General features: G+C 36.5%; 1 protein-coding gene across 1 annotated transcript; it reads right to left on the reverse strand.

Moving 5' to 3' along the window:
• Positions 1 to 1,224: 1,224 nt before the first annotated feature.
• Positions 1,225 to 6,579, reverse strand: LOC129741454 (uncharacterized). Its single transcript, XM_055733190.1, has one exon. It carries the CDS (start codon positions 6,577 to 6,579, stop codon positions 1,225 to 1,227), a length of 5,355 nt encoding a protein of 1,784 aa, XP_055589165.1.
• Between the last annotated feature and the right edge of the window lie 5,990 nt (positions 6,580 to 12,569).

Raw genomic sequence — 12,569 nt, forward strand, 5'->3', positions numbered from 1 at the left:
CATGAAATTTAACATTAAATATACAGAAAATGTGGCCTGCTCGGGTTCCTCTTTTCCGGCATCGACATCTTGGATCTCGTCTCTATGAAGATGTTGTAGACTTCTGGATACTACCATCGGCTCGACATTACACACGCTACCATTAACTCGTTGTACTCGGAAGTGAGATGATCCTGGTGTAGAAATGTTTTCCTGCTGGAGACGTAAACGTTTGATTCTGAAATGGCTATATAGTGGTTGCAACATAACTTGCGCTGTGGCCCCCAGGCATCAACGAAATATAATTTCGTCAAAACCAGAGTGCGCCCCTCGCGGGGGCTGAAGATACTTTAGTGTCCCAGCAGTCGAAAAGTGAGATGATGTTCCAAGTGCGATGTTCCTATAAATCAGAGTAGTCTGATTGAGCATTGTCCAAAAGGTGAATCAAAAAAACTTAACTTAGGGTTCTGCCCCTGGCAATTACGACCAAGAATGTCGCTAGCTGCCAATATGCCCTATATGGGGCTAAAATACTTTTGCTCTTAATGATGATAACCTTCGAACGGATGGTGAACGTGCTGACCAGATGGCTCGGAGCCCTGTTGATGAGAATTATACGACAATTTCTCCATGCTTCATGTGGTTGTGGAAAACGTAACTATGTTATCGCCCCCTGGCATTAACGGCTGACTGCCGCTTTTAGCCAATTGCGCCCCTACTGGGGGCATACTTATCTGATGAAGAAACTACGGTCTCAACGGGTTCCATGGTCTGGTCTGGACATCTTCGACAAATGATATGATAAAGAACCCTGGTGGAGAAAAACTTCTGTAGGTTCCACAAACAAATGGATAGGGTAGCACGTAACTTAGAAATTGGCCCCCTGGCGAATGCAGCTGATACGCTGCCAGTGCCAATAAAGCCCCTCATGGGGGCGTAAGATACTTATTTTATTTTGTTTGAAAAAACAGGACCGGATGATACAGATGATGGGACAGAACGATGAGCAGCAGAATCCTTTATTTGTCGACAATCCTGGACGAACAATGTGGTGTGGTGTACAACCCTGGCGGAAAGAAACTATTTTAGGTTCCGCAGACAAACAGGTGGGTTTGTACATAACTTGAGGTTTGGCCCCCTGGCAGATACGGCTAATATGCCGCCAGTGCCAATAGTGCCCCTCATGGGGGCGGAAAATACTTATTTTAAAAACGGGTGCCCAGGAATGTTTTCGACGTTGGTGGCTTAATGATGCTCGCGTGGATTTTCAGATGGCTGATTGTCTCGGATGGGAAGAATGCAAATCTTGGAGATACCTCTCGTGAACTCTCCATATTGCGTGCGGACTGTAACTACACGGATGTTTCCATCTGAACCAGGCTGGATGTTAGTAACGCGTCCTAGTTTCCATTCTAGAGGAGGCAAGTTGTCCTCTTTGAGCAGAACCATTGTTCCAATGTGCAGGTTGGATCTTTGCCTCGTCCATTTGTTCCGGCTTTGAAGCTGTGACAGGTAATCGGTCGACCAACGCTTCCAAATCAACTGGTTGATCGCTTGAACTTGTTGCCACCTATTCAGACGATTTTCTGGAAGATGCAGAAGATTTGGATCTGGCACTGCTTGCAACGATCGATGTATTATGAAATGTCCTGGAGTGAGCACTTCTAAATCTTCTGAATCATTGGATATCGGTGTGAGAGGTCTGGAGTTCAGGCATGCTTCTATCTGAACTACTACAGTGTGGAATTCATCGGGTCTCAGTACATATCTTCCAATGACTCTGCGCATGTGTGTTTTGATTGATTTTACTGCAGACTCCCACAATCCACCAAAATTCGGTGATCTGGGAGGGATGAACTTAAACTCGATGCCCTCACTGGCGGCTTCTGTAACTACAGAGTTTCGAAATTGCTCGGCAGTAAACAAACGATGTAATTCATTCAGCTCTCGACGAGCTCCTACAAAGTTGGTGCCATTGTCGCACATGACAAGTACGGGCCTCCCACGTCTGCTTGTAAACCTCCTAAATGCTGCTACAAATGCACCGGTGGAAAGATCTGCTACGACTTCCACGTGAACAGCTTTCACGACGAGACACACGAATACGCATACGTAGCATCTATTCATAGCTCCTTTCCGATGGATAGCTTTGATTTCAAAAGGACCACAATAGTCCACACCAACTCGCTGGAATACTGGGGCCGGCGATACGCGTTCCATAGGTAAATCTCCCATCAATTGTTCATGAACACGTGGTCTCGCTCTAAAGCATCTTACACAACTGTGCACAACTTCTCTGGCTAAATTCCGAGCTGCAATCGGCCAAAAGCGTTCTCGAACACTCGCCATCATCAGTTGTGGTCCACCATGAAGAAGTCTATGATGATAGTCCACAAATACTAGCTTTGTCAAAGGATGTTTGTTATCTAACAGCATCGGGTGCTTTCGCTCCTCGGGAATCGCAGCATTTCTAAGCCGCCCGCCTACGCATAAAACCCCATCTTTCATAATTGGATGAAATGGAAGTATTCTCGATGAAGACTTCACTTCATTTTTCGCTACGAGGTCCGCTATATCAACAGGGAAACTTTCCGATTGGGCTATTTTTACTAAACACAGCAATGCTTCTTTATGCTCCTCACTTTTCAATACTCCAATTCGATGTTCGTTGGGATCCTTATGTCGACAATTGAAGGCAAAACGACGCATCCAGGCGGTCAATCGCACGAGACCCAGGAGTGATTCCTTAAGTCCAAAAATTTCACTGTGTGACAAGATCTGCAGAGCCGCACAGACTAAAGGTTTTTCTTCCAACAAAACTGAATCGAATTGCTGCTCATTTGGCGAGCTCTGTGGCCAGCTTTTAGAATCCTTCGCCAACCATTCTGGACCATTCCACCAAAGTGAACTTTGGGCCAATTGCGCAGGTGTGAGCCCTCGGGATATAATGTCTGCGGGGTTCTCGATACCTGGAACATGATTCCAAATACCGTCACGAGTGATGTGCTGAATCTCTGAGACACGATTCGCTACAAACACATTCCATCTTGAAGGGTGTGCTGAAAGCCAACATTTTACAATGGTAGAGTCCGTCCAAAAATAAGCCTTAGCACCGATCTCCAGACTGTTTTGAACTGTTTCGTACACATGTGACAGAAGAACGGCTGCTGAGAGCTCAAGTCGAGGTATTGTTTGCTTCCGTTTTTTCCCTTTAACATCATCCAGAGGAGCTACTTTGGATTTGGCAGTCACCAGCCGAATAGTAACCTCTCCGTCCTTGGTTGTGTTTCGTAAATAAATCGCAGCTCCGTAAGCCTTTTCAGAGGCATCGCAGAATCCGTGAATCTCGCATGCAATCACGTCCTTGCGGAATGCGATCCATCGAGGAATAGATACTCCATCTAGACCATTTAATTTGTCCCTAAACTCCAGCCAAAATTGCTGATGCTCATCTTTTAATGGTTCGTCCCAAGAATACTTTTCCTTCCAAAGTTCTTGGAGAAACATCTTTGCTTGGACTATAACTGGACCTGCGAAACCGTAGGGATCAAACAAACGCGCAGTATCAGACAAGACAAGGCGAAATGTAACCGGAAAAACAGGTTTCCAAACTGGTAGCTTAAACCAAAACAAATCCTGTGCTGGTTCCCAAGTAAGTCCGAGGGTTTGTATGGTACTATTTCCGGTCTGTACATCCAAGAAATCTTTCTTGTCACATAAATGTGCTGGAAGTTCACGTAGCAAGTCGGGATGGTTGCTGTTCAACTTCCTCAGGCAAAATCCATAAGAGTTCAACAGCTCTACAGTTGATTTGCACATGCTTTTCCCTTCATCAATAGTATGCGCTCCCGCTAGCATGTCGTCGACGTAAAAATTCTTTTTTATAATGACTGCTGCGTCTGGATGCGAAGATTTTCCATCCTCAGCACATTTCAGCAAGCATCGCGTTGCTAAATACGGTGCAGAAGATGTTCCGTAGGTTACTGTAGTTAACTGGTACGTGCGGAGCGGTTCTTCGCTGGATTCTCTCCACAGAATCCGTTGTAGCGGCTGATCTTTCTCATGAACGTTTACCATGCGATACATCTTTTCAATTTCTCCAACTATCGCGTACTTGTGGATACGAAATCTCAATAGGATTGCTATTAAATCGTCCTGGACGACTGGTCCTACCATCAGGATATCATTTAGAGAAACTCCAGAGCTGGTGGAGCAAGAAGCATCGAACACCACTCTGAGTTTTGTAGTTGTACTGCTGGGTTTCATCACCGGTTGATGTGGCAGGTAGTAACAGACTGCAGGTTCATCTTCGACCTCGTGTACCTCACGCATGTGTCCCATCAACTGGTATTCATGAATAAAAGCTGTGTAAAGAGCTTTCACCTCAAGATTAGTTTTCAATCTGTTTTCCAAAGCTAGAAAACGTTTCGTGGCTGCCCGCTTCGAATTACCTAATCTTTCAATCATAAACTCTCTCTTTGGGAGAAAAACTCTTAGTTTTCCGTCGGGATCTCGAGTAGTAGTTTGATTAAAGATGTCTTCACAAGTGGACTCTTCAATTGACAAACAACTTTTCGTTCGGCAGGACTCCAATTCCCAGAATTTGGTTAGCTGCTGCAGTACCTCATCAGTGGAAACTTCTGGTGTCATGGCGCTGTAAGAAGTGACTGGCGTTTCTGGAAACTCTCCTGCTACGATCCATCCCAGCTGGGTGTTTTGAAGAATTGGACCAGCATCAGTAATCTTCATTTGCTCCGCTAGTAACAACTCATAAAAGGTGGAGACTCCTATAACAAGATCAACTGAGCTAGATTCGTTGAATCTGGGATCGGCTAAGCGGATGGACGACGGAAGATTCCAGGCGCTGACATCAAAGCTTCTCTGTGGCAAATCTATTGTGATTCGAGGAAGCACGAAGAATTTTATCTCATCAGTTTTAAACGACGAAGTTCGCGACACAATTCGACCAAGAACGGACTCCTTAGAAATGTGAATGGATCCTCCAACGCCTTTCACGGGAAGATTTTCTCGAAAACGAACAAATTTCAACTTCTGCGACAAATGCTCCGTCATTAAAGAAATCTGTGAGCCATTATCTAACAGCGCACGAGCTAAAACTTTGTTGCCACTGCTATCAGACAGCATGACAACGGCTGTCGACAGGATGGCGGTGTGGGTGTTGCGTTGTGTACCTAGTAGAGTAGAAGTGTGGTGGCTAAGAGTGGGAGTGTTTGTGGGAGGTGGCTGTTGTGTAGGTTGTGAGATGTTTTGTGAAGATTGGTTGCTATTCATCCGGGACTGAGCCTGTTGTGTATAAGGTTGCCTTCTTGTTTGACTGTCCGCGCGTTGAGGTCTTCGTGGGTCTTGAGAGACGTTCTGCATGTTTTGTTGGCTGCTTTGGTTGGGAGAATACGGGTGCAAAAGAACGTGGTGATATTGTCCACACTTCAAACAGGATTCCTGCATGCAATCAGCAACAAAATGTCCGGAATCCAAACAATTCAGACATAGCCCCATTCTGCGCACCAAAACTTTCCTGTCGATGACTCGCATCCTAATGAGTCTGTTACATTGTTCTGCTTTGTGTCGACCATTGTTGCAAATAGGGCAGAAACTCTCGAACGTTGCTGTGCTATGACTGATAGGAGCTCTAGTGTTTCGATGATGATCGTCGCCACTGCGACTGGCCGTTGACTGCAGGATTGAACAATGGTTTTCTAGAAACTCAACCATAGCTTCATAGGTAGGGACGGTTTTAGAAGCATGGTGAGTTTCCCACAGACGGTATGTTTCGGCATCCAATTTTTGTGAGAGCATAAACGCTAGCAATGTGCTCCAGTTGCTAGTCTTCTGGCCGAGTTTTTCTAATTGTTGAAGGTTGATTTTAAACGTCGACAACAATACATTTAATGCTTCGTAACTTTCTGTCCGCATGGCAGATGTGGCGAAGAGTGCTTTCAAATGCTCCTGAGCTATCAGTTTATGATTCTCATATTTCGATTCAAGTGTGCTCCATGCTAGGCCGTAGTTCATCGCTGAAACTTGGATTTGATTGATATGGAGAAGTGCGTCATCTCTCAGTGACGTCCGGAGGTAGTTAAACTTATCCATATCGTTCAACTGGACATTATCGTGAATCAGCGACTTGAAGTTGTCTCGAAAATTAATCCAATCCAACAGCTTCCCGGAAAAGGTTGGCAGCTGAAGTTCTGGATACTTTGTGTGACACGGCAAAACCACGTCGGAAACAGAGGATTGAGTTGGTTGTGCGGGAATCGACTCCATCTTCGACAGCAGCTGTTGTTTCAAAGAAAAGTACCGTGTCACAAATCCCTTATACACCTTTTTGCTTTCTCGTTTTCGAACTTCCTTCTTATCGTCGCCGTCTTCAGATTCCTCTTCAAGGTCTTCAAGGATCATCTCTATACGAACTCGCAGATCACAAAACTTCTCGTAGGCTTCGTCCAACTTAGTCAGCCGTGGTTGAAGTGAGCCATGATCCCGAACATCGTCGTAGTCGTGAAGGAAATCTTCAAAGCTCTCTAGCAGACTCCACAAAATCCGTTCCTGTTTGGACATACGTCGAAGATCGTCGGCCATTTTTGTAAAACACAATATGTACTTTGAACTAACACTTTTTATAAAACACTCCCGAGACCTCAAACGGCGACAAATTGACTGATATCAATATTTTGACAGATGAAAATTTTAATTTTCTGATACGTGGAACAGTAGCGGTATCAATTAATTTCGAGCTTTCATGCGCTAAGTGGCTGCTCAAAGTCTACCGGAGAAAGCTTTACAAATCTCCACAGTTCTAAAAAATGAAGGCAAACCATGCAACGTATTCTCATTCAGCCACCTCAACCATTCAATCGCATTTCCACACTCACACTCTATCTACTAGTACTTATCTGTATTCCTTGGGGCGTCCGTGGGTCGATGATGAATCCTTCCAAATTCGGCTTGATCACTTGCAGCTCAGCTCTTAATTTCGCGTTGCACTTTTCGGAAACTTTTGCCGGAATCCACCACTTTTAAATACAGGAATAGTCCGAACGTTCACAATTTCACAATTAGTTCGATAGAATGTACCAAACAGTTTTCGTACACATTAAACCCCGTTTAAAGCACTTTCAATTTTACAGCAATCACCCAGCGCGTTTACTTGATGTCGGAATCAACAAACTAAGTCTTTTCTCCCAGGGTGATTTGTTTTGTTGTTCAGGTGAAGTACACAATTTTTCACTCCTAGGTTTCAATTAAATCTTCCCTTCGATTTTCAGCTGCTTGCCAAACAGGCTATCCAAGCGCACTTTTATTCATCCCCAGGGGAACCCAAGCCAGCGAACCAAAAAGGGAATCAACCCAAGCCACCCGCTAAGAGTAGGGACCCGCACAAAATGGGGCAAACCCAAGCCAAGCCGGCTATCACAATACACTTGTTCACAAAGAAAAAACGCGCACAAACTCCGCGGTTTAATCCGGCTCGAAGGACCAAATGTTGAGGCCAATCCCCAAAGCTGCTGATTCGGAAGGCCGCGAAGTTCCCTGACGTACTTAGTTCGAAACTATAATTAATAAACACGGCACTTAGAGTGGGATACGATCACGGGGGAACAACACTCAATTCAAAAACGCTTAACTTCGATCTTAACACAAAAGTGGACTGTATTTGCTACGCTCGCTAAACGATATGACCGCACGACACGGGTCACCAAAACAATTTTCTTTTGTCTCGCTACCAACTCGCTGCTATCAACTACTCGTAATTGTCGATCGAGTACCTACGTTCGGTCATCGGTCATTCAATTTGCATACACGCACAGTTGGTTCTGACCACTGTAGATGCGTGCGGCTGGGGATGGTTATTGATGCTGCTTGTGGCTGACCTGATTTACAGTATTGGATTTTCTGTTGTTGTTGCTATTTGGCGCAAACAAAGACAAAAAAGACAAAAAAGACAAAAAAGACAAAAAAGACAAAAAAGACAAAAAAGACAAAAAAGATAAAAAAGACAAAAAAGACAAAAAAGACAAAAAAGACAAAAAAGACAAAAAAGACAAAAAAGACAAAAAAGACAAAAAAGACAAAAAAGACAAAAAAGACAAAAAAGACAAAAAAGACAAAAAAGACAAAAAAGACAAAAAAGACAAAAAAGACAAAAAAGACAAAAAAGACAAAAAAGACAAAAAAGACAAAAAAGACAAAAAAGACAAAAAAGACAAAAAAGACAAAAAAGACAAAAAAGACAAAAAAGACAAAAAAGACAAAAAAGACAAAAAAGACAAAAAAGACAAAAAAGACAAAAAAGACAAAAAAGACAAAAAAGACAAAAAAGACAAAAAAGACAAAAAAGACAAAAAAGACAAAAAAGACAAAAAAGACAAAAAAGACAAAAAAGACAAAAAAGACAAAAAAGACAAAAAAGACAAAAAAGACAAAAAAGACAAAAAAGACAAAAAAGACAAAAAAGACAAAAAAGACAAAAAAGACAAAAAAGACAAAAAAGACAAAAAAGACAAAAAAGACAAAAAAGACAAAAAAGACAAAAAAGACAAAAAAGACAAAAAAGACAAAAAAGACAAAAAAGACAAAAAAGACAAAAAAGACAAAAAAGACAAAAAAGACAAAAAAGACAAAAAAGACAAAAAAGACAAAAAAGACAAAAAAGACAAAAAAGACAAAAAAGACAAAAAAGACAAAAAAGACAAAAAAGACAAAAAAGACAAAAAAGACAAAAAAGACAAAAAAGACAAAAAAGACAAAAAAGACAAAAAAGACAAAAAAGACAAAAAAGACAAAAAAGACAAAAAAGACAAAAAAGACAAAAAAGACAAAAAAGACAAAAAAGACAAAAAAGACAAAAAAGACAAAAAAGACAAAAAAGACAAAAAAGACAAAAAAGACAAAAAAGACAAAAAAGACAAAAAAGACAAAAAAGACAAAAAAGACAAAAAAGACAAAAAAGACAAAAAAGACAAAAAAGACAAAAAAGACAAAAAAGACAAAAAAGACAAAAAAGACAAAAAAGACAAAAAAGACAAAAAAGACAAAAAAGACAAAAAAGACAAAAAAGACAAAAAAGACAAAAAAGACAAAAAAGACAAAAAAGACAAAAAAGACAAAAAAGACAAAAAAGACAAAAAAGACAAAAAAGACAAAAAAGACAAAAAAGACAAAAAAGACAAAAAAGACAAAAAAGACAAAAAAGACAAAAAAGACAAAAAAGACAAAAAAGACAAAAAAGACAAAAAAGACAAAAAAGACAAAAAAGACAAAAAAGACAAAAAAGACAAAAAAGACAAAAAAGACAAAAAAGACAAAAAAGACAAAAAAGACAAAAAAGACAAAAAAGACAAAAAAGACAAAAAAGACAAAAAAGACAAAAAAGACAAAAAAGACAAAAAAGACAAAAAAGACAAAAAAGACAAAAAAGACAAAAAAGACAAAAAAGACAAAAAAGACAAAAAAGACAAAAAAGACAAAAAAGACAAAAAAGACAAAAAAGACAAAAAAGACAAAAAAGACAAAAAAGACAAAAAAGACAAAAAAGACAAAAAAGACAAAAAAGACAAAAAAGACAAAAAAGACAAAAAAGACAAAAAAGACAAAAAAGACAAAAAAGACAAAAAAGACAAAAAAGACAAAAAAGACAAAAAAGACAAAAAAGACAAAAAAGACAAAAAAGACAAAAAAGACAAAAAAGACAAAAAAGACAAAAAAGACAAAAAAGACAAAAAAGACAAAAAAGACAAAAAAGACAAAAAAGACAAAAAAGACAAAAAAGACAAAAAAGACAAAAAAGACAAAAAAGACAAAAAAGACAAAAAAGACAAAAAAGACAAAAAAGACAAAAAAGACAAAAAAGACAAAAAAGACAAAAAAGACAAAAAAGACAAAAAAGACAAAAAAGACAAAAAAGACAAAAAAGACAAAAAAGACAAAAAAGACAAAAAAGACAAAAAAGACAAAAAAGACAAAAAAGACAAAAAAGACAAAAAAGACAAAAAAGACAAAAAAGACAAAAAAGACAAAAAAGACAAAAAAGACAAAAAAGACAAAAAAGACAAAAAAGACAAAAAAGACAAAAAAGACAAAAAAGACAAAAAAGACAAAAAAGACAAAAAAGACAAAAAAGACAAAAAAGACAAAAAAGACAAAAAAGACAAAAAAGACAAAAAAGACAAAAAAGACAAAAAAGACAAAAAAGACAAAAAAGACAAAAAAGACAAAAAAGACAAAAAAGACAAAAAAGACAAAAAAGACAAAAAAGACAAAAAAGACAAAAAAGACAAAAAAGACAAAAAAGACAAAAAAGACAAAAAAGACAAAAAAGACAAAAAAGACAAAAAAGACAAAAAAGACAAAAAAGACAAAAAAGACAAAAAAGACAAAAAAGACAAAAAAGACAAAAAAGACAAAAAAGACAAAAAAGACAAAAAAGACAAAAAAGACAAAAAAGACAAAAAAGACAAAAAAGACAAAAAAGACAAAAAAGACAAAAAAGACAAAAAAGACAAAAAAGACAAAAAAGACAAAAAAGACAAAAAAGACAAAAAAGACAAAAAAGACAAAAAAGACAAAAAAGACAAAAAAGACAAAAAAGACAAAAAAGACAAAAAAGACAAAAAAGACAAAAAAGACAAAAAAGACAAAAAAGACAAAAAAGACAAAAAAGACAAAAAAGACAAAAAAGACAAAAAAGACAAAAAAGACAAAAAAGACAAAAAAGACAAAAAAGACAAAAAAGACAAAAAAGACAAAAAAGACAAAAAAGACAAAAAAGACAAAAAAGACAAAAAAGACAAAAAAGACAAAAAAGACAAAAAAGACAAAAAAGACAAAAAAGACAAAAAAGACAAAAAAGACAAAAAAGACAAAAAAGACAAAAAAGACAAAAAAGACAAAAAAGACAAAAAAGACAAAAAAGACAAAAAAGACAAAAAAGACAAAAAAGACAAAAAAGACAAAAAAGACAAAAAAGACAAAAAAGACAAAAAAGACAAAAAAGACAAAAAAGACAAAAAAGACAAAAAAGACAAAAAAGACAAAAAAGACAAAAAAGACAAAAAAGACAAAAAAGACAAAAAAGACAAAAAAGACAAAAAAGACAAAAAAGACAAAAAAGACAAAAAAGACAAAAAAGACAAAAAAGACAAAAAAGACAAAAAAGACAAAAAAGACAAAAAAGACAAAAAAGACAAAAAAGACAAAAAAGACAAAAAAGACAAAAAAGACAAAAAAGACAAAAAAGACAAAAAAGACAAAAAAGACAAAAAAGACAAAAAAGACAAAAAAGACAAAAAAGACAAAAAAGACAAAAAAGACAAAAAAGACAAAAAAGACAAAAAAGACAAAAAAGACAAAAAAGACAAAAAAGACAAAAAAGACAAAAAAGACAAAAAAGACAAAAAAGACAAAAAAGACAAAAAAGACAAAAAAGACAAAAAAGACAAAAAAGACAAAAAAGACAAAAAAGACAAAAAAGACAAAAAAGACAAAAAAGACAAAAAAGACAAAAAAGACAAAAAAGACAAAAAAGACAAAAAAGACAAAAAAGACAAAAAAGACAAAAAAGACAAAAAAGACAAAAAAGACAAAAAAGACAAAAAAGACAAAAAAGACAAAAAAGACAAAAAAGACAAAAAAGACAAAAAAGACAAAAAAGACAAAAAAGACAAAAAAGACAAAAAAGACAAAAAAGACAAAAAAGACAAAAAAGACAAAAAAGACAAAAAAGACAAAAAAGACAAAAAAGACAAAAAAGACAAAAAAGACAAAAAAGACAAAAAAGACAAAAAAGACAAAAAAGACAAAAAAGACAAAAAAGACAAAAAAGACAAAAAAGACAAAAAAGACAAAAAAGACAAAAAAGACAAAAAAGACAAAAAAGACAAAAAAGACAAAAAAGACAAAAAAGACAAAAAAGACAAAAAAGACAAAAAAGACAAAAAAGACAAAAAAGACAAAAAAGACAAAAAAGACAAAAAAGACAAAAAAGACAAAAAAGACAAAAAAGACAAAAAAGACAAAAAAGACAAAAAAGACAAAAAAGACAAAAAAGACAAAAAAGACAAAAAAGACAAAAAAGACAAAAAAGACAAAAAAGACAAAAAAGACAAAAAAGACAAAAAAGACAAAAAAGACAAAAAAGACAAAAAAGACAAAAAAGACAAAAAAGACAAAAAAGACAAAAAAGACAAAAAAGACAAAAAAGACAAAAAAGACAAAAAAGACAAAAAAGACAAAAAAGACAAAAAAGACAAAAAAGACAAAAAAGACAAAAAAGACAAAAAAGACAAAAAAGACAAAAAAGACAAAAAAGACAAAAAAGACAAAAAAGACAAAAAAGACAAAAAAGACAAAAAAGACAAAAAAGACAAAAAAGACAAAAAAGACAAAAAAGACAAAAAAGACAAAAAAGACAAAAAAGACAAAAAAGACAAAAAAGACAAAAAAGACAAAAAAGACAAAAAAGACAAAAAAGACAAAAAAGACAAAAAAGACAAAAAAGACAAAAAAGACAAAAAAGACAAAAAAGACAAAAAAGACAAAAAAGACAAAAAAGACAAAAAGACAAAAAAGAC

The sequence above is a fragment of the Uranotaenia lowii genome, chromosome 2, assembly GCF_029784155.1.
Source record: "Uranotaenia lowii strain MFRU-FL chromosome 2, ASM2978415v1, whole genome shotgun sequence".
Lineage (NCBI taxonomy): Eukaryota > Metazoa > Arthropoda > Insecta > Diptera > Culicidae > Uranotaenia > Uranotaenia lowii.

Coding starts and splice junctions, on each gene's coding strand:
- LOC129741454 (XM_055733190.1), bottom strand. CDS start 6,579: ATGGCCGACGATCTTCGACGTATGTCCAAACAGGAACGGATTTTGTGG.